General features: G+C 43.1%; 1 protein-coding gene across 3 annotated transcripts in view; it reads left to right on the top strand.

Moving 5' to 3' along the window:
• Window positions 1-22851, top strand: part of ABCA1 (ATP binding cassette subfamily A member 1) — a 93314-nt gene that overhangs the window by 35136 nt on the left and 35327 nt on the right. For all 3 annotated transcript variants that reach the window (XM_032095468.1, XM_032095466.1, XM_032095467.1), the window contains exons 6-8: window positions 10154-10275; window positions 14770-14961; window positions 22104-22190. In XM_032095468.1, coding sequence (XP_031951359.1) covers window positions 10154-10275; window positions 14770-14961; window positions 22104-22190 — 401 coding nt within the window. The remainder of the gene's footprint in view (window positions 1-10153; window positions 10276-14769; window positions 14962-22103; window positions 22191-22851) is intronic.

Below are 22851 nucleotides of genomic sequence, written 5' to 3'. Positions count from 1 at the left end.
AGCATTAGGACTTGGCACTAAATTCAGAGCTGTCAGGTCTTCCTGAACATAGGAAAAGTAAGAGCTACTATGATCTGCTGACTGCAGACATGGTATCTTGCTAAACTATAGAATAAGTCATATGTCAGCCAGGTTCCCCGAATTTGTGACAAGTAAGAGGAACAGATATCTTCACACCCAAGGGAAGGGCAGCTTTTTCTCTTCTCATCAGCCTTTCTGTGTGTCGCGGGTTCGGTTTGTAACCGGGCAGAAACACCAATTTAGTGTAGTGGTTTGGTCCAAAATACTCATTACTGTTTATCTGCTGTGAGATAAGAATTAGGAGAAATGCAAAACAGGCACCAAACTTGAAAGAATATAAAGAAGTTTATTAACAGACCTAAAAGAAGAAAAAAAAAATTATACCACCTTCAGAACTCTCCTCCTCCCCCCACCTTCCTCCCTTCTCCCACTGACAGTGTTCAAAGACAACCCTTAAGATGTTCAGTCTGTTTACCACTTCCATAATAACCTTGTTCAGTCCATTTAGAAAGAGAAGTCTCTTCTTGCTCATGCTATGAAAACATTATCACAACGAGACAGCCGCCCACTTCCAAATATTGTTCAGTCCATTTAGGAAGAGGAGTCTCTCTGCCTGCGTGTGAGTCCTTTCCCCCGACTTGCAGCTTTTCCCGCAACTGCTTTCGAGGGTCCACTCTTGAAGTTTTTTGGGGTACAATTTTAAGGTTGAGCCGTTCAGAAACAAAAACAGAGGCCCTTCTCCTTCCCTGGGAGCAAAGGGTCTTCATCATCTTCATCTTTAGGACTATCTCTGGGAGCATCTCTAGGGACTGAGGTTTTCTCCTTTCCCGTTTGGAGCAAAAGTCCTCATCTGGTTCATCTCTCCCTGTCCAAACTTCTCATGAAATTACAGCTGTGTCAGCATCTGCCTATCTCAGCACAGGTGCTTTTGCTTATGAGTTGAACACTCCACCCCCCATATCTTCATGAAATTACAACAGGATACTCTGATATATCATAGCTTCACAACAGAATTTCAGCTTTAAGCATCTCCTCTCTCTCTTCCCTCAGGTTTTCAGCTCTTCACAGCAATAAAAAGGGTTAATCTCACCTCGGCCTTGCAGCTTTGCAGCTGGAATGTTGAATTTTTCTTATCGCAGTGGAGAGGGGGGAGAGCCGAGCCGCTCCGGCTGCCCACGGCAAGGCAGTGGGGGGGGTTCCATGGCTGGAACAGGTCCATGGCTCCAGGATGGCTGTGGCCCGGCCCGGCCTGGCCCAAGCAGGGCCTGGCCGGGCCCGCTGGCCCCCACACGGGGCCTGCAGCCACCTGTCCCAGCGCCGGAAACGAGAGAGAGCTTGGAGGGGGAGTTTGCCTATTCTTAAATGTGGATCACAGAGGTGATCACAACTTTAAGTGGCTTAGAGAATTGTCCATATTCAACCTGGCCAGCTGATAGGTTCTATCAGTTCCCAGAGGAAACTGTAAGCACCCCTTAGCAAGGACGTCCCTTCCGGGACTGTGCTTGCTAACCTATGACACTGTGTAAGAAAGAACAAATACAAGTGCAGGACAGTCGGAGTGCTTTGATCCTGGAAGGCTCTGCCTGCCATTTTGCTTACAGTTCCTCATTACCCATGCCAGTTTCATGGGAGAAGCTCTTCAAACTGGATAGGTGGTGCTGTGATAATTTTCAAGTTGGAGAGTACTACTGGATTCATTCTACCTGCTTGTTTTGGGGATTCAGAATGATTCTCATATAAGTGTCTTCTAGTTGCATTTGAACCAGCAGTCTCACAGATGCATGCTTACATAGCTGGCTTATGAAAACACTTCATTACTATTAGTATTGGTCATTTGATTAAAATGTCCAGTCCTCCTTTTTCCTGTGATTTGAATTTCCACTAAATTTAAGGTCCCTTGCTCAAGTACAAAGAATTCTGGACAGGGTCCTCCTTGGTCACAGCTTATTCTGTCAACTTCTGTTTAGCTCCATGCATGTTTAATAGCATAATGCCATTCTTTATAAGCTTGTTTGCCATTAGAATAGTGGTATGTGACTGGATGTGACCATGGCATTTGGTTTTCGGTTTCTCTATTGTTTGGGGTTTTTAATATATTTTACTTTCTGAGTTGATGTTTTGAAACATCTAAAACCTGCATATTATGTAGAGTATTATATTCCTCATGCAATGAAAATCAAATCCTAGCAGCAAACCCTTACTTTCTGCCTCTGTAGAAGAACCCATCCTGCCCTGAGCTGGGTTTGACCTTTGGAGGACCTTCTCCATAGTCTATACCATCCCTGAATGTGTTCCATTTACCACTCCTGAAAATAATTTTGTTGTAATAATGAAATACATTTTATGGTCACATCTGTGGTCTGTTATCTCTGTAACTGACAAGCCTGTTCAGAGGCTAAGAAATTTGCAGTTTGTCCTTGTATTGTGAACATTAGCAGGAGAATTTTCGACCAGTTATAATGCCATGCAATTTGGAGCTCTGCTCAGGATCTGCTTCTTAAAGCAATACAGTGACTGTTCTTCTGTTTCCTTTAAGGTTGCTTTTTTTTTTTTTTCCACTGTTAGATGTATAATTTCTGCATAATTTCTTTCTGCTTTTTTCATTGGCAAGCTCTATTTCATGGTTGTCTGTGTTGATAACAGAATTTGCCTTGCAGTGGGGAAAGTAATGAGAATATCTGTTCTGTGGCATAATGCGAGGCTTAGGGAGGTGGTTGGGTGTGCTCCTCCGTAGGCAGGAGCTCTGCAGGCTGTGTTTGCCGGCAGGGCTGTGGTAACCAGACTGAGGCTTTTGACTCTGTGCCTTGTGTCTTGGCTTTCTGACGTAGAGTCTTTGTCTTGTCATGTGTGTCATACAGGAAGAGGGCTTGATGGCTTTTGGGACTTTACCAACTGCACAAAGGGATGTATTAGCCCCGTGTTTGCTGCTGGCTTCCCATGCAGGGTGGAGATGGAATCTCAGCTGGCTTAATGGGCTCTGTATGCCTGAAGTCAGTGTATCCCCAGTGAAGACTAACTGAGGACTGGTTTGTGTATGTGCATTAGTACATGCTGAGAGCTGTGCTTTCTACCAGAGTAATTGTGCTGGACTATATTTAAAGCTCTTCTGAGCAAAAATAGTGACTTAGAGAGGAATGGAGGTGGTCCCAGTGTCACAGTCCCAAGACGAGAGGGAAGACCCGGGCCTGTTGCACAGCATTCCTTCTCAGGAGAGATGCTAGCAGCTGGAGATGAATGGCAGGCTGCTTCTTCTTGACTCACATCACCATTTGGCATGGCAGATATATGAAGATGATGGACCCTGGCTAAGGGGGTGTTCACTTTGGTATTATCTAGTGTCTGCAGAGGCAGCACTGTTTGATGTGTGATGGCCTCAGAGCAGAGAGCTATAGCCTACTGTAAAACAGGTCAGGCCATGGCTGCAGAAGGAGCAGCACTTTGACTGTGAGCAAATTAGATTTGTATTTTCACACTAGTAAATCCTGCACAACAGGCCTGCTGAGCTGCTTGATTTGTTCTAAGCAAATCAGGGCATGGCTGTCCAACTTTTTCACAGGACAGTTCTAGCTCTTGCCAGCATTAATAGGTACACAAGCAGCTCTGAGAGCTATTCTCACCTCACAGGGGGAAAGCTGCCGTAGAGGAAAAGAGTAATTAAAACGTAGTAACTGCTTAAGAAACCAAGACCAAAAACCTTAAAAAATATTACTTTGTCATGCTTTTTGGATGCGTTGTCCAAGGTTAGGAGTATAATGAAGGCAGGTGAAAACTTGTTGCCTTGCCCAGCACTGTAAAAAGTTTGCTTTTCATATTGTCAGTCAGTGTCATTGGCTCAGTAGGGTAGCATGGTTCACCATTAGGAGATTGCTGTTTCCTCTGGGTGGTTGTCAGTTTGCTCTGGGTTATCGTCAATTTGCAAGTTGTTCAGTCTTTGCTTTGTCTGTTGAAATTATTTGAGAGCCCATTTTTGTTTTTATAGGATGTAGCTTCAGACATCTTTTGTCATTAAATCACGGTGATAGGTAATGTGTGAAAATCACACTCATTGAGTTAAAGTGCACCTGTTCAAGAGGAATACTTCCCAGATAATGAAAAATTAATACAAAGTTCCAGTGTACAAGGTAGTTCTGTGGCAGCATTTGACTTGCCTGCCCTAATTGTCTCACCATGTGAGGGTTTCCTGAAAGACAGGTTTCTAGCCAGAGTAGTGTGTGCTACTAGGAAATGCCCTCAGCTGCTGGAGCTTCAGCTCTTGGTCTCAGCTTCAGCATCTCCATGGGCTTGTGTTATCCAAATCTCCTGTTGCTGGAAGTATGACCAGTGAAGAAACAGTGCCCTGGGTGAAGCAGGCCTGTGTGACCAGGGTGCCTTGCGACCTTGTTCTGCAGTCATGCCTGGGCACAGTTTTGCACAGACTTGATAGCCAGCTGTGCAATCTGGCTGGGCTTTGCCTTCCTGTAGAAGTGCAGTTTTACCTGAATGGGAAATTGTGAATCTGAAGTCTTTGTACAGGGAGAGGGAAATGCCTTGTTAGCTCACTTGACATTCTTCCTTTCTTTGCTCCTTCTGTTAATTGGTAGAGATGAGTGCTGAGCTGGGAACCCACTTCTTTTTTTTTCTCCTTTGGGCACTTGTGGAACCTTGCTGATTCTAAAGAATGAAGCTAAGGCGTCTCATGCCTCATCCTATCTCACTGTTTCATCTCACTGTGATGCCTTAGTTGCTGTTACAAAAATGATTGGGTTGCCCTATGAGCAGTCTCTGTGGTAAGAAATAAGGGTCAGAATTTAATACCAGCTTCTGTGTCACAGTGATATTTGGCTGTGATGAATACAGGCTTAGCCAAAGGCTAGCAGGTCTCCCCGGCTGCAATGGATATAAAGAAAATAACATAATTGTTTTCAGTCTTGTGTGTTGAATCAGTAGAGTGAAATCCCCTGATGACAAAAAGCCGTGTCCGTAGATCAGACATATTGCCCTACTTTCCTCTTAGCTGCTGAACTAACTTAAGGCACAAAGCTCCTTCTCCCCTTTCCTTCATTTGTTTTTTGTAGGGAGTTAAGGTATGTGAAGCTGGGAAGTAGATCTGAATGTCACAGTGTTTTCACTGAGCTTGTTAGCTTTAAAGAGGCTGAAAACCTGCCATATTGTAGATTATGGGCACAAACCCTTTGGGCAGAAACTCCACAAATTAACATTAGACCTGGTGAGCTTTTTACTCTACAGGATTGAGATAATGTTGAATACCATTTGCATGCCTTTTATTTTTAGAAAGCAGTGTTCAGGATGTGAAAAACATAGCCACAATCTCCATGGGGTTCTGTTTTCCCACCCTATTTAATTTGAAAAGACATTGCACCATTAACTTTCTGGAGGAAGGTATGAGCCCTCTGCACTTCTCAGTGAAGGAAGAAAGAATGGGAAAGAATTTTGAGAAGAGTCTTGTTCTGTAACCTGCCCCTAGAAGCTTTGTTTTCTTTTCCACTTGTCTGTAGATCTTCCCAGTATTGTTGGAAATTATCACTGCTTACTATGGGACCTGTTATGGTCATACTTGTAGTAAGATCAGCAAATAAAACCGATTCCCAGCCGTGGCTTCTCTTGCACTTTGACCCAACTTTTGAGCTTGTGAAAGTAACTGGGGATGTGTTTCTGGAAAGAGGGAACTAAAAACCTGTGGCTTTTGGACCACAGATACTTCTTCACTACACAATCAGCGTTCAGTTGTGGTCTGCATTGAACAGAGACCCCATAGCACTGATTTGCTATTTTTTTATAGTGCATGTTTTTATTTGGATGTTCATTTCAATCAGCAATATAGCAAGCATAGAGGTTGTTTTTCTTCACTAATTCATGTGACTGTCTTGAGCTCTTTGATTACATTTTGGGTTTTGGGTTTTTTTTCTGTTATCACACAGATTTGATTCTTAAGCAAGAACCAACTGGCCTACCACTGTGCCCAGACATGAAGGTGCTGGAAAACGTTAGGTTGTCAGTAAAATGCAAATCTTAACATGTGATACAGTGCTACAGTCCTGTAGGAGATGCTCTGCCGTACAAAAATCCAAGAGTTTCTGGTTTTGATGCCCAGAATGCAGTCCCCAAGGTTTGTTTGAACTGCATGGAAATGAAGGACAGCTGTGCCTTTTGTGAAGACAATATCTGTGGAATGCTGCCATGTGTGATTTTCTAATCCTGACTGGTGTCTTCAGAGAGGAAGGGAAGCTTTGTGGTTAAGGCACAAGACCTCCAGGTCTGGGAGTTCTCAGTTGTGCAGGAAGCTTCCTTATGTGACCATATGAAGGATCTTTCTCCCTGTCCCACATGGAATATGGACATCTCTTCTGCTTGTTTCATGTGGATGGGGATGGTCTCCTTGTTGCATTGCCATACTGTGCCCAAACTGGAGCTAATTACAACAAAGGCATTTCAGCCCTACTAGACCTGTTGGTTTTGGGGGTTATTTGCATGGTTTATAAGCAAAGACTCTGTTCTCTGCTGTTGCTCCCTTGGTGTCAGAACTGAAACTGTTAAAGTAGTCTGCCATGGGGAAAAGCTGTCTCAGTATTATTTATGCTGACTATCCCACCAGTGCATCAGCAAGGTGGTTCACATTAGATTTGACAGTCTTTGAGTGTGTTTGCTCAGTCTGACCTCAAGTTTATCTCCCCATTTGCGCCTAGGGCTTGGCTTGCTTGCTGGGGCCTATGGTTTTAGCCAGGAGGCCAAACCCAGGGGTGAGGGAGCATGCAGGGCTGCAGCTCCCTTGGTTTCCTGTGGAAGATGAAGAGGAGGGGAAAGGAGAGGCTGCATGTCCATGTCGAAGTACATAGAGAGATGGGTCTCCAGTGTGCTGCCTGGTGTTGTTCTGTACCCACCAGCTTGCAGTAGCTGATTGTAACGATGCTCTTGGCCACTCTCAAGCAAGAGAGGAGACATGCAAGTTATATAATGTTTGAGCTGACATTTTGTCTCATGCTTTTTGAGTAACTTGATAGTGTGTCTAAATTTTTATGGCAGGAAAATACTACAGTAGTAGACCTATGGTGGTAAAAGGTATTCTTCCACTCTGGGTGTTTGCATTATTAAGTAAGCTTGGTATTAGCCTTCGGAAGACTTGCCCGTTTCTTTTGTTTCCTGCTTTTGGAGGGTTGGTTTTTTTTTAAATAATGTTCTTTTATTTCTTTAGGCCCAAGTGGGCAAGCAGTCATCTTGGATGGGAATGGCTGTTTTCAGGAGGAAACCTCTCTTAACTCTTGACTTTTTGAGGTATCCAGAGAGAGAATTTAGATGCATTGCAGTGTTCAGTGCTGTTCTGTGGTTTCATGTGTGAGCTGTTATGCATGCCTCCATGACTGAGAGGGATTGCATAAGACACTGACCCACAAGTCCTGGAAGTAGGACCAGATGGGGTGGGGGAGAAAATGCATGGTACAAAAGGCTGGCTTTGTGCTTAGGGTACTGCAGGCAGGACTGTGGTATTGGGATTCAGTCCCTTGGTCTCACAGAGCTTTCAAGTGTGGCCTTGGGTAGTGATCACAGGCTCATGATCAGCTGTCAGGAAGCCAAACACTACCCCACAGTTTTGGTAACCTTGTTCTATTTCCTTCATGGTTTACTCCAAATGATGATGAAAACTCCTTCAGATGTTTGTAGGAGCTCCTTGGAAGGCAGCATTGATTTTCAGCAAACTCTAGTGCTAAGCAAGTCTGAAAATGCTTGGCATGACAAAAAAGGCAGGAGATGAATGCTCTTCTAATGCTGGACTGGTTAATTACAGCTGTGGAAGATGGTGACTCTTTGTTACTCCCCCTCATGATTACAGGCAGGTCAGCAGGAATCTCAGTATAGTTCAGGTTGTGTTCTTGCAATTGCCCATAGAATATCTCCCTGACCAGGAAAATCATGCTTCTATATGCCAAAAATCCTCCAAGCCAAGCCCAGACAAAATAGACTAGCAAAACCCAAAAGCAACAGAACAATGAGGAAACAGAAAAGCGGAAGAATTATTGTTTGGCTACCTTTTTTTTTTTTTTTTTCCCAAAAGGCATGTGGTCCTTTAAGAGAAGCTTGAAAAATATCTTAAATGGGGACAGATTCAATGAAAAAGCTTGCAAACATCTGATCTCTGCATGCCAGTGTGCCTTCAGGCAGCCATCCCTTTGTCCATCTGACTTTCTGAACAGTCGATGATCTCACCAAAAAATAAACAAGCTGCAGAAGTGTTTAGGGAGTTTGGCACATTTAGGAAGTAACCAAGGAATCGGGGTGGGGGAAGTTTTTCCTCCAGTTGCAGTGAAGCAGAGTGCTTTAGCCTCTGCTGGAAAGAAAAGGACGGCTTTATGTTTTTGCAGGAGCCAGATCTTTTCCTAGGCTTTCCCCGGGTGGGGAGTGGGGTTGATGGTCGATTTTCGGTAACGGGGTTCGGTGGAGCGTTTGCACGGCGTGCTCACAACCAGCATATTCATGAGTGGTCCTGCTGCGTGGGAGAGAGGAGGGCGAGGGAGAAACTTTTGCCCCGGAGTAACCTCCGCGTTGCCTCAGCAGAGGCGGGTGATTTACTTTTTCGTGTGGAACAAAAAGGCAACGGGGAATTTGTAACTGGATATGTAGATGAGGGAGCAATGACCGTCAGTAACCCCGTGTACTTGCTGCCTCAAGAGCAGAGCGCCTGGTTCCTTCCCTTTGCCGGCTCCTCCGCAGGATCGGGCTGGGAAGCAGAAGTGGCACCCGACCCGCCCGTCTCCCTTGTCACCTCCGGTGGCACCCTGAGTGCCGACCATGCTTTTTCCTGAGGGGGCCCATTCTTGACAGTATCACCTGCCCAAATTAAGCCAAACCCACCCCCTAAGAAACCAAAACCAACCAACCAAAAAGAAAAAGAAAACAAACCCAAAAGCAACCAAACAAAAAAAGAACAACCAAAAGACCCCTCCTGCAAAAGAGGTGTGAGAAAAGGTTGTTACAGCCATCCCCTATAAGAGGGGGGAAGGTACAAGCCCCTGGTTCTTCCATGTCATTACTTTCTCTTTAGAGGTCATGGTTTTCCACTCTTTGCTCTGGGTTGTGGCATCGTGTCTCCTAGAGTAGAAAATAGAGCATGACACCTAGCTAGTTGTCTTACCTCGGCCTGGAAATCTTCACTCTGGTAAATCCTATAGGACCTGGTCTCTCACCTCCTCCTGGCATAGCTGCTTTACTCATCACTGCTTGTTTAAGCAATGTGGAGATAGAATTGGCCTCTCTCTCTTAAATAAAACAGCAACAACAAAAAACAAACTAAAACTAAACACCGCTCCCCCCCTCAAAAAAAACCTCAACCAAACCACAAAACAAAAAACCAAAAGAACCCACACACAAAACCCAAGAAAACAACCCAGAACAGTGTGAGAGTCAGCTTCTTAAGATCCAGTTTTGTGGACTTTAATAGTTTGCTTGGATTATAATTTCCAGATGGTTCCCCTCTGCTGTGATGAAGGTACAAATTGGTTTTAAAGCCAAGAGCTGAAACACCAATGACTTGAGAAGGTGAAGCATTTGGGAAAGGAAATGGAAACAATGCTTGCAAATGTATTTTTTAATTGCAAGTAGCTAAGATTGTTTCCTAGACCTGCGTGCTATTCTGTATCATACCTGTGTGTCTGCATATGTCAGATTTTGAAATTTATGGTAGAGTACATCAGCTATTAACATAATTAACCAAAGGCTAGTAAATCCCTCAGTGGCCCATGCACCAGCTCAGTCCCATGCTCAGTAACAATACAGGGATTAAGTGCTAATGCTGTAGTAGGTTTCAGATCAGGGGAGCAGCTTAATGTGCCTTGCTTCTGTGTAAGTATGAACAAATTGAGCTGAAGTAATGATGTTAATGGGAGTTGTTTTTGAAGGTTGATTTCTTTTCTTCTTGTTGGTTTGGGGTTTTTTTGAGACCAAGGCACCATGGATTGAGATTTCTGAAGCCTGCCAAGTTTCAGAGCACTTCACCAGCAGCTCCTCTTTTCCCTTTGTGCTATGGTTTGTGTAATTCCCTCTCCCCCATTTGTCAGCTTGACTTTTCCTGTTCAGAGATCTCACACGAGTTTCCTTTTGGCTTTGCTGTGACCAGAATGTTGCTTGTTTTGTCACTTTCCAGACCTGAAACTTCGGGATTTCCTGATTGACAATGAGACATTCTCTGACTTCCTCCATCATAATGTGTCCATGCCATCATCTGCAGTAGAGGAGCTGCTGGACGCAGGGGTCAACCTCCAGCAGGTAAAGAGTACTTTCAACTCCTAACATAACGCTTGTCTGTTGTTTGTTTAGCTGTAGTGCCAAGATCCACAGTGCTGGACCCCACCTATGCCAGGTGCTGTAGATACACAGAGGAAAATGTATTCCCTGCTTCTTTCCTCTTTTTCTCAATTTACTGTGTTATTTGATTTTAAGCTGTAAAATGGCGCTGGGAACCCATGAGCAAACGTTTCAACCTACAGAAGAAAATAGTACCCTCAGGCTAAACTGAATTTCTTCCTTCTGCATTTTTTTTTTAATGGAAGTAAAACATTAATTAAGCTGCTAGCACTGTTCTGACTGCTTTCGGTCACTCAGCTTGGACTAGAGCAGGGTTTCTGGGTCTTGCTCTGCCTTACATTCCTGTGCAGCAGAAGGAGCTATACTTTCAGGTTTGTGGCCAATGCGTCAAGACAGACACATTGTACATTACGTAGTACAAGAGTCCTGATATCCTGAGTGTACCATGATTGCAGTCATAAACATAGCCAGTGGTGACAGTGAGCTAGAGCCTTGTCTTGCAATGGCTGTCTGCCATTGTCAAGGTTGTAACATGTTTTTTGCTAGGCTTGATTGGTTAGTTGACCAGCATCCTTTCTAATGCAGAAGCCAGAACAGACTTCAAAGGAAGACCCGGGGTTCTCTTGGAAGAGTGCAAAAGATGGTATGCAAAAGGAGGAGGAAATCCATTTTGCTCCTCAACTCCAGATCAGATCTTTTCATTGAAGTGGAATGGATTAATAGTCCTTTTAGTCTTTGTTTTCCTGTAGTTACAGGTGCTGTCCTGCAACTACACATCTGTTTTAGCACAGTTAGATAAGTTATCCTACAAATTAAGGATACATTCTACTAAAAAATGTAAAGCGGAGAAAAAATTCTTATCCATTTTAGGCTGCATGCTTTGTTTTACTTGAATCCAATTTGCCTGAAATTCAAGCTAGATTAAGACAGAATCATGCTACAGATGATTCTAGAAGGGTAACTGGAAGACTGCAGCAATAGCATTCTAGTCATTCTCCCAAAGTTAGTGGAGAGGCAGAAAGATTTTCAAACGGGCGAAAAACCTGACCTTATATTCTATGACTGCCATACTGTATTGGTTGTATAATGGAAGGACAAAAAAAGCTTAGCTTTTATCTACATAGTGTGTCGGAAGGGTGGTGAAAGGCTGGTCAGTCAGCTAGTTCTTCCTTGAATGCTTCAAGCTGTATTCTTGTTTATGTAATTCTTAAGTTGATTCTGCTAGACCACTGGGAATGATGCTGCTAAGTAATAATAGCATTTTGTGCTCAGGGATGGCAGGAAGAGCTAATCTGAGCAACAGGACACTAAGCTGCAGATAAGTGGCCCACCGAATTTTTTCTGAGCACTTTCCTAATACAGATGGTAACTAGAGATTCAGACCTCTCCCTTCCTGCAGAATGACTTTATCTGACTCACAAAATGGATGTCTTTGATTTTGCTGGAGATCTGGTTTGGAGAACTGTTGCTGCCTGTTCTGAGCTTCCCCTCCCCCTCCCAAAGACACGTGCTCCTGCCCATGTGCTCTGAGCTCCTTTGTTCCAAGCGCTGGCAAAGCCAAATGTAACTCAGACTCTTCAGCAGTGTCTGATTGGCCGGTCACCCCGGGTCCGCCCCCAGTCCTCCCCTTTCCCCTCCTCCTAATAAAGATGGTCGAGGGGAGGCTCGGCTCTCTCTCAGCTCAGCGACTTTCCTGTGAACATCTCTGGTTGTCTGTCTCATTTGAAAGCTTCTAACTGCAGGGAATTGAGCAAGCAGGGAGTTATATTTCTCCCTCTTTGCTTCTGCTGATGGTATTTGCTCTGCAGCTGATTCAGGTACCGATTTTAGAGCTACTAAAGTGCTAGATTGCCCGTGCTACCTCTCAAGGCTGCTCGAGGCTTTCTAAGGCATTGAAATACAAGCGCTAGCCAGTATAAAGCTGAAAAGATACCTTCCACATAGAACTGACCTCTCTGCTGAGCTGACTAGTGACTTCAGTGTTAATAAGGCATTATTTGTTAGGTCTCTAAATGAGTGGGTCATAGCTTCATTCAGAAGTCATACAGTAGAAGGGCCTATCCAGACTATGCTAACCTTTCACAGCAAATACAGCCCTCTTCTGCAGTCTGTTGGTGTCCTCGGGTTGTTCAACAAGGCCAGAACTTACGATACACAAGTAAGGACCTGAAGTCACCAAGGAGATGGGACAGTTCAGTGGCGCTGCTGTAATGACAGCACTCCAGCATGTCCAGCAGGGTTGTGTATCCGACATACTGAAATTAGTGCAGACAGTTAAAAGCAACCAAAGCCTTGTCTTGATGGATATGTTGCTTCCTGGGGCAGAGTGGCTCAGCCTTCTGTTTTTCCAGTCGTGGCAGGTGTGCTCAGAAGGGTGTGGGATTTGGAAGGTGCCTGGGTCAGCAGTGGGCAGGCAGCTATGTAATCAAGTCTGGTATGCTGCTGTTGTCCAGGTGTGGCCAGACAGCTCTTGTGTGACTTGGAGGCAGGAGTAGGTCCTGTCCCTCTGAAAAGTTGAAGGCACAATGAGGTCCTGAGCCAGTGCTGCAGCATGATGCACTGAATAGCAGTGAGGAGTAAATAGTAATGGGCAGTGCATATTCTGCTTGGAACAAATCTCTGTTTCATGAAGCAGAAAAAGTCCCAAGGAGAGAATGATATGACCTGTAAGGACAAAACAATTATGTATGACTACTTTCCGGCATGAGCCTGGCATCTTGAGAGTCCTTAGGGGATTTAACCTGTCATTTAGGATGTATTTTTGTCTGCTGAAGACACCATGAGTTCAGGTGACTGCAAGTGGATACAGAACTTGCTGACTTGGTGAGACTGGGTGCTTTAGTTTGGGGTGGATAGGCAGAGTGTTTTTCCTAAGGTCTCATGCTGTGGAGCTCAGTGCTTGAAATGGGCAGCTTCTCTCCAAAAGAGTTTAAAATCTGGGTGAAAAAGGTGGACATTTTCAGAATGGTGAAAGGTTGGTCACCTTCACTTTTTGTGAGTGAACACTGAGGCACTGGGAGACACTGTTTTTTCTGTAAGTCCACCCAGGGAAGCTTGTTTAGACTCATTCTGGGAGTGTTATTTCAGTGCCCCACAAATATCTCCTTTTCAGCATGGCTATAACACTGGTGGTAGTATTTCTGCTGGCAAAAGAAAAAGGCACCCCAAATTTTTCAAAAGGCCAGCCTTTTTGATGTGAGAGCTGGGTGTATGGCATTGAAAGATCATATTTTTGGCATATGGATACAGACCAAAGTTAAAGGTTTGCATGAGTATTGCATTAAAAACCTCTTTTCTCTCCTGTCAGCTCCATTTGCTTGTTTTCTGAATGTAATGCACTTTCCCCCCCAGATTGTGCATACCCCTTTGATTTTGAAAGACAACAAATTTCAGATTTACCAGCCTGGTTCATGAGCTGCTAACTCTTCTGGAATGTAGATCAATCCTCCTTAGCTGTTATTGTAAGTTGGGCAATGCACACCGAGTCTTACGAAATGACAGAAAGAAGACGTTAAGTGTACAGCTGCTGTTACCTGTGCATTTACAGTAAAATTGTTGCATCTGTCTAGCCCCAAGGCAAACAAAAATTTCTTTCCAATAGTAGACTCTGGATTTTTCATTGTTTATCACCTTCAAGAAGTATGCAGCTTTTTGACATGCACTTTGTTGTTCAGCAAACATGAAGTCGGTAAATGACCTTATTAAAAGAATTTGGTTATCAGGCCTGAAAGGGTTTGGTGATAACTCAGAGGGATTTTATCAATTTTGTTAATGAGGTGATTGCTTGTGGATTAGGAAACATTATTGACAAGCAAACCATTACCTTAAGAAAAATATGCCTGTGAAGGAAGACTCTAGGATCTTATCTCACTTGTTGCAGCCAGTAAGATAACTTTTTTTTGCTGATACATTATCTGCTCAAAAACACTGCAAAATGTTTGTCTCAGCAGTTAGCGAGTAGATACTTCAGAGTTAAGAGTGATGATTCTGATTCAGAACTGCATAGAAAATGTGGCTGGCAGATACATCTGAGTAGTTTGGGACATAGGTCTTTTGCCCTTCACATAGATTTGCCAGACTTGTGTCTGGTCACAAGCCTTGTTTTTGTCTCGGTGGCTCAGTTCCCAGAAGACTGAACATTAGGCAATGCATGTACCCTTGGCTGGAGGAAATGGCTGCTGTGGAGGACAGGATCACTGCTGCTTTGTGCGTATTTGCAGGGATGTTAAGAGAGACCTGCCTCCCCCAGGACTTCTCTCCCATGTTCTCAGCAGGGAAGGGTTTTTCTTGGAACTGAGTTGCATATGAATCAGGACAGCTCAACCTGTAGAGAAGAATGCCCCCTCACCTCTATCTGGAAATGTTATGAATGGTTTGCTTTGTCTAGGCAATAACCAGTTTTTTGGTTGGAGCCTTAGATGAAGGGAGACTTACATGCTTTCCCCACTTTTTTAGGTCATTGTGTCTGGTTATCGAATGCGACTGCAAGATCTCTGCAAAAACTCAACATTGTCTGAATTTCTCACCATCCAAAATCAGACGGCAGCCACAGACTCTGAAGCCTTCATTTGCACCTTGTCAAAGGAAAAACTCCATGCAGCTGAGCAAGCCTTCCGTGCTAACCTTAATCCTTTGAAGCCTCTTCAGGTGAGTTCGCTGGCCCCACCTGTAAGAGTGTCATTGACACAGTGACATTTTCCAGGGCTTTCAGTCTAGGAACTCATCCCTGCATTTGCAGAACTGCTCAGAGGCAGTTAGAAAGAAGAAAGATGGTCGGTCTTTGTCATCGGAGCATGAACAACATTGCTTCTTCCTGTCATTCTTACCCTTCCTGTTCAGTCTGCTGCTTGCAGAACATAAATGTGTGTGGTCCACAGTTCCATTTTAAAAGGAAAGTCTTTGCTGTGTTGTAACAGAAAGGCTCTTGGTTGTCCCTTTGTTTTAGTCAAATGTTGTATCTTGGCTGGAACAAGCCTAGGTATAAGACTGGCTTGTGCTGAGCGCTAAAACCATCGCACTTTGCCCTTAGCATGGCACCACTGAGTGCGGAAGTTTCTAGCCACTGACAGGACACAACCTTTAAGCAGGTTTAAATCATACGAAGTAGAGTCAAGTTTTAAAGTCCTGTTTCAAAAATTAACCAACTGAATGGGTATTGGGGGAAGAATTCATGAACTTCAAGAACATACATTATTTACAGGATGACTGGAGACTAGAGCAGACTTGGATCTGGGACAATCCAGTGATGTTTGCTACAGATCAGCAATATCTGTTAAAATATAGAAGTTTGAGAAATTCAGTGCTGGAAATAACAGTAGAGTGAAGAAAGGACCACAGAACCCACTCTGTTACCCACTAAAACAAATATTCTATTGTTTGCTGTGTGAGTTTTCAGATTTGATGAGCCTTTCAGTACTGAAAGTCATGTACCACTTGCTTGGCTTTGTCCCCAGTCAAAGAGGGTCATTATCAAGTACTGGAATCATATTACTCTGCTGCGCAGTACGTAGCGGTCAGTGACTTCTCTCCACAGCTTGTCTTCTGTTTTCCACATGTCCTCCGTCTGCACTTTCTTTACTGCTGGAAGAGCAAGACAACCCATAAGCATTAAGAGATGTGGTAGCGACACTAGAATTGTGACAAAGATGGGCTGTTCAGAGAGGAATGGCTATAATTAGTTTCCTGTCTTCAGTTGTATGTGTATGTGCACATATATACATATTTTACTTTTAACCATTCAAAGGTGCTAGAATTTTGGGGTCTTAAAGGGAAGAAAATAGCCAGCTATTGTACCGCTCAGAATTGGTTTTCTGGGCTCTGTGGAGACTCAGTCTTATTTTTCTTATTTACAGAAGCTTCTGCAGTGTAGCTGACAGAAGCAGGTATTGAGTGTGTCTGTGTCATTAGGTCTGTATTGTTGGCTGGTGAAAGGAAACAGTCATAAGTCACTCTGTGCCTCTTGGCAGCAGCAGTATCGATTTAAGACATTATGTGCAGCTTTGGGGGGGGTTTCTGAGAGGCTGGGTCACGATCTTGTCTTCAAGGGGAAAAAAGCTGGAGTCCAGAAGCCAGCAGTTCTAAACCTGCTGTGCATTGTTGTCTGGTAAAGGTCCACAGTTTTCCTCAGAAGTGTGTCACAGTGTACCCTCTAGTTAAGCTGCTGTAATGCATCAGTGAATGAAACAGAAACTAACTCGCTTCAATGTGGCTAGGCAAAATGGATAAATGAATAGGATCACAACCAACGCATTTGAAACTTAGTGTCTTTAGAGGCTAGAAAGCACCCTGACCTGCAGTAACATCTTTGTTCAAAGAGAGAACTTTCTGCTCATGAACAAAGGAGGCTTTTGACGCAACTTATTGAAGGCACTGTGTGTCAAATCGTGGACATGCACACTGAAGATAGCATGCTCTGTTATCTACTACAGAGTCTGTAAACCAATGCCAACAATTTGTCCAGGGATTAATTTTTATTTTTTTCGCTTCATCTCTTTGATGTACTTCATAGCAAGGCATTTCAGTAAGCAAAGTAAGGGCCAAGTCAAATGGAGATGCAACAGTGATTTAGAGACAGGTTTTTAGCTTGTGTAATTGGACATGAGCTTCACTGGTTGCACTGTTTTGCGATTTATGGAGAGGCAGCATCTTAGTACAAGAAGGTTAATACAAGGGCTTGCAAGTGTGTGCAAGAACTTTGTAAATTCAACACCAAGGGCTTGAAGTGTAAACTGGAAATTTGTGCCTCTCTGATAGCCGGGCAGTGAAGTGGCTATGGTTTCTTGAAATGTCTTAATAGATATGACTTAGCCTGGCATGCACCTGCTTGTTTTTGTCCCTGTGCATTGCTGTTTGTTACTCCCTCTGCAAGGTGATGCAGTAAATTTCATCATGGAATTGATCCGGATTAAAAGTCTCTGACCTGATTGTATGTTTATACAAATATTTATGCTGAAACTTGAAGGGGAGGGTGCAGGATTGAGAGCCCTATGATCAAGGAGTGAGTGCGTGGGTTGAGACCCTGATGATAACACTAACTTCTGCTGGCTTAAAGTGTGTGTGCATTTGTAGCCTTGGGGAAACTCTTAAGTGTTCTAAGTAGCTCGCAAAAACGCAGTAATTGCTAGCAAATTATGGACAGATGAAGGTTTTAAAAAAGAAATTAAAGTGCTTGCATAATGAAATGCATGAGCTTGAAATGTCACAGCACTGTAAGTTTTTTTAAAAAGAAAGGTAAGGAATAAACACTTTACATACATGCTCCTCAGTTTTATCCAGAACACCTAGAGTGTTGCCCAAAGGGCAGTGGTACAGTTAAGAACTTCTAATTAAAATTTCACACTAGGATTCTAGCTCTGTCACTGATCTTTTGTATTACTTCAATTTAGCCTGTTCTGTAATATGAGAAAACAGAGCCAAGTACATTGGAGGTATGGTAGGGAGGTTAAAGTGTGTCTCCTTACTCTTTTTTATGTAAGAACCTATTTGAGGCAGACTGTTTGGATCAAAACCCAGCAGAAAATCTGGGTGTGATCACAGGGCACCAAGGTGGAGGATCAACTTTCCTTATTCTGAGTCTTCACTCCACTAGAAGACAAAAGTGTTTCAAAAAGTCAGATTCCCTTTTCCATCATCTGTGTCTTAGCCTGCGTCCCTTCTCTGAAGCCTTTTGACCAACAATACTACAGGACATAGAATAGGTTGTAAAAGCTCGTTGTGTGGACACATCGCCTCTTCTTGAGGCTTGCCTTGCACTGGGTGAGTGAGACTGAGGCAGGAGAACCTGGTTTGAGAACAACAGTGAAGCAGTGCATCTGACTGCATGCATTCAAATTTCCTTCCTGGCCTTCTCCCAGTGGTAGGCCAGCAGTTGTCCCATGGAGGAGCTACCCAGTTTGGGAAAGACTAACAAGAGCAACGACAGTAAGTTCCCAGCCATCACAATGCAGTCCAGTGGGACATTTCTGACTGTCTTATATTACAGAAGTACCTGTTTGTATTTCCGTCTGCAAATCTGCCCAGTTTTGAATGTGATTTGGTGGGGGAAGGTTAAATGACAATTCAGATTGTTCATGTGGGGTTTCATCTCTTGGACAGCACTGCCTAAGAAGGGCTTTGCCATACTCACTTCCAGTGGTATGGTTCTGTAATAAGCCATAAATATTCTGTGTTGTGTAGTGCAGTGGTCCTTGAAAGAGTGTGGTTGGGCACATGAAAATCCAATTGTTTTTTCTCCCTCTGTAATACGGGTGGTATTTTGTCAAATGGTTAGCATGAACTAAGCATTAAATAATAAATGCATTGCAGTTGAAAAATGGCTTTTAGTAAATGTCTCCTAATGTAAATATGTGCTGCAACTGAACTCATAGCTTTCCTTGGTCTTTTGAGAGCATTTTCAGTCAAGCACAATGATATCATCCTTCTAAGCAGCAGTGGCTTGAGACTTCCACTCTCAGGAAACAAAAGCAGAAGCTTAAAGCACATGATTTTTCTGCAGAGGCCAGTGGAAAGTTTCTGCTAAGATCAGTATAGAGTTGTAATAACTATTTCAAAGCAAAAGTGGCAGAATGGTCTTTATTAAGCAGAAACAGTTAGCTGTAGGATGCAGACTGAATTTTGGCTTAATTTTTTGACTTCCCAACACTTTAAACCCATGCATTCTCATGTATGTTAAAGAATCAGATTGTCCATGCCCTGTAAGTCTCACCTGAATTTATTCAAGGCTTGTCTGTCAACTCCAGCCATCTCAAGTATTCGTCACTAGAGTAAATCTTGTAGCATGCACCTACAAGCACAGAGTCCCCCCCAGTGCACTCAGTATATAATCTGAGTATACTCAAGAGTGTTATAATGTTGGCTGTCCCAAAAGACAAATTTAGTGACTTGCTAGCCACTGCGACAGTAATCTTAGAGGGCAGTTGTGTTCAAAACCTGTTAGAGGTCTGTCTTTCCACAGTGTGCCTAGAACAGACAGGTGATGTTTTTGCAGCACATTACCAGTAAATGAGTCATTGCTCTCCCCAGTCCCAAGATGTAGTGCAGATACCTGTTAAAGACAGTCTCACAGCAGGAACAATCTTCCTGGATCTATCCTGAATCTAGAGGTTTCTTATTATGTAATTAACTATGTAGTGAGTCACTACAAAGATGTATATTACAGGGGAATTAATGACATGCTCATCTCTTCAAAGAAGAGTGGCCCTTGTGACTGACTTTTTTTGTTGTTGTCTCTGGAGATGACTTGTGAGAGACTTCCTGACTGGGCTTTGAGGTTCAAGAAGTGGTCGAGGGAGTAAAATTTCCTCCGTATCAATGATACTATTGCAAGTTCTGGTGACAAATGACCTTGAAGTGATATGAATTTGTTAGAGAAGAAAGGTCAGGGTGTTGTGTATGAAAGGATAGATGGGTACTCCTCACATTTCAGCATAAGGTTTGCAAGCTCCTTGAATCACCTAAGACTTACTTAGGAGGTAAGGAAAAAGTCCTGTTAAGCTCAGTGTCCTTGACTGATAGTCCAGCAGTGGCCCGTAATGGATGCCTTTGAAAGGGTGCAGCCACTGTGCGCTATGGAACAGCATTTCCTCAGTGTCATGTTCTTCAGTAGTTTGCAACCCAGACTTTCTCAGCTACTCCTGGGATCTTGTTGTTTAATAGAATTTGGTAAGACTTTTACGTTCAATGAATTCTTTTAAGTCTTTCTCAAACTCAACATTTTCAACATTGCATAGAGTCTACTGATTTTTTCCATTTTGACTAACTCGTATATGCAGAAGCTCATTTGGTTTTGTTTTAAATTGATTATTTCACTGGAAGTTCTCTAGCCCTGTGTGATGAGGCACAGTGGGCAATCATCACATTTCCATTCCCCATCCCACTTGTAAGTCTACAGACCTTTGTCATAACCTCTGTTTGTCCTTACAAGTCCCATTGGAAGAACTGTGGTCTATTGTTCTTCCCTCAAAAACCATTCTTACCTTGAATCATGGCCTTTCTCTGTACTTGAGTTTCTTCAGAGATGGAGAACCCAAAATTGCACATAGTACTTGAGAACCAGGAGTGCATTGTAGATTTATATTGATGTTGATCTGTTTTATCACTATATTTCTAAGATCTTTTTTTTTGAGTGGCAGTAGCTAATTCAGAGCCACACAGGAGGTATCTTAAGGTAGCACTGTCTTTTCTCCATGTATTTTACTTTGCAGTGCTGAATTTTGTCTGGCACTTTGTAGCAGTGTGTCAGTAGGAGGCTGTTCATTAATCCTTTGCAATTGGATTTTGACTTTTCACTGTTCAAAACCAATTAGTATCTTCAGAAAACTTTTCCTCATCTACCTTGTCCCTGAATGACCTCTGAGTGCAGTGAACACAAATCTGTGTAGAGATTGATGAAGTATGTGGAACTGAATAAGCACATCTCTTGTTGTGCATGAATCTAGGACTTTCTACCTCATCTTATTGCTAAAGTAGTAGTGGTAGAGCAGATACGTGGTTTTGATGTTTGGTGGCTAAATTTCTTTAAATATGTCTTGAAGGTGTAAGCCTGTGGGGATTTTTAACTGCTTTTCTTCTAGATAATGTTTTTATTTATCTAAACCTTGAGAACTGCATTTAGTAGAAATCCATAGAGGTTAAAGAGATCCTCCCTGAATTTGCAACTGGCTGTGGAGCAAAGACTAACTGTGCACTCAGAAAAGTTAGCTGAATTTTAAACGTCCCAGCAGATCAGCAGAACAGTGCCCGCTTACACCAGCTGGCACTGACCAGGTCTTACTGTTCTCCAGCAGATTAAGTACAAAAAAAATCGTCCCAGGAAAGACGTGAAAAGGAAGAGATTCAGCTCAAAAGATACGTGCTAAATTCAAGGGCCTTGGCTGTTCATCTGTGTGTTGCAATGCTCTAACTTTAGTATGCTTTCAAATGCTGTAACATGGAGCTACTAATGTGAAATTGTAGGAATTTATTTTAATCTTCATTCCCCTGAAAAAAGGATTGTGCCCAAATATTTTCCATGCAAGATAATCCAGATATGTGAACAGAACAGGAAAAGAACCTCACAAACTGAACTCCAGGCCACCAGTTACACGTAGAGCAATTGGAAACAAGGAGTTGTCTTCAGTGTGACTTCCTGCTAGGGCAAATAGTTCCCTGAAAGCTGTGCCTTCCATTTCTGGATGCCTGTCAGTCTTGCTCTTTGGTGACAGTGCATACCAGCTATTGGAAGCTGTTTGTTTTAAAATACTCCCTTGATTTAGATAAACATCAAGGCCTGATGGGAGGACTTGAGTGATGATGATGTACACTGCACTAGGGAGTTCTTTATGCCTGAGCTGGTATCTGTGTACTCTCACTGAAAACTTGTGCCCACCATATTGTCTTTCCCTCCACTGTACTGACTTTACATCCCCTTCTTGGCATTGGCTTGCAGGATTTCAAGACTGTCCATATGCTGTCCCTTATACTGTGCTTGTTTTGTGACCTGGGATGCAAGTCATCCTTTGCATTGTAATTGTATGTGCATGCATTTAACATTTTGTTGGTATGGTTCCGGTTATGGTATCTTTGTACTTAACCTGTGAAAAGAGAAAGGGGTGATCCTATCACATTGCAAGGTACAGAAGCCCATGGTATTTTAAGTTCAAGGTTACACAGATAGCCAGCTCTGTCTTCCCCACCAAGCACTTTGCCATATAAACAGTCCTTACTGTTCTATACGAGAGTGTTTACAAGAATTTAATTTCTTTGCTTGTGCTTTGCAGTAACTTGTAGTTTCCTTTTCTGTCTTCCTGCAGAGACGACTTTCTTTCAATTCCTCCTTGTGGGATCTCTCAGAAACTGTGGAAACTTTGAGAGAGAGCATTGGGAAGCTTGTTAAAGAGGTAAGAAGGGCCTTTGTGTCAGGAGAACATATCACTGTGGTTGCTATCTTAACCTGTGATCAAGTACAAGAGGCAACTCAAAGGCAAATCCCTGGCTTGTTTTGAAACTTTTCCCCATCCTACAGCTATTTTCCCTGTGTCAGTACAGGCAGCATGCACTTTGCAGCTGCTTGGCACTTCAAGTTAAATACCACAACAGGAATTAGGACGTTTTCTATAGTGTTTTGCCTCCTCAGCAGTGGCACAACTGTTGGGCTTGCAGTACATCTGCTGCCAGGTAGTGCCTTGCAAACTGCATGTTGAGGCTTTCCTTTTTATTTTTTTCCATTCAGTTACCAACCCATGTCAGGGTTATTACTTGTTTGTAACTACTGGGTTTCATGTGCAGTGAGGGTATGGCATGTGGAAAAGATACTGTGGCTGTAATAATTTAAATTAGTAGCTATAGGCTACTATTTCCTCTTTATCTATCTTGCTTTTTGGGCCAGAGATTGTTTTCCAGTCTTGTGGGGCACTCAGCACAATGACATCACAACACTAAACATAAACAGCGATTTGCACAGTCAAATTGACATTCTAGAGACTGCAAGTATTTGTTTTTGCAGGTGAAATGATGGATTAGGGAAAAAAAAACCCCTGTGTACCTCAGTATGAGTCAGAA

This window comes from Corvus moneduloides, chromosome Z, assembly GCF_009650955.1.
Source record: "Corvus moneduloides isolate bCorMon1 chromosome Z, bCorMon1.pri, whole genome shotgun sequence".
NCBI lineage: Eukaryota > Metazoa > Chordata > Aves > Passeriformes > Corvidae > Corvus > Corvus moneduloides.
Note: the sequence above shows the minus strand (reverse complement) of the source record. Positions and strands in the feature narration are given on the sequence as shown.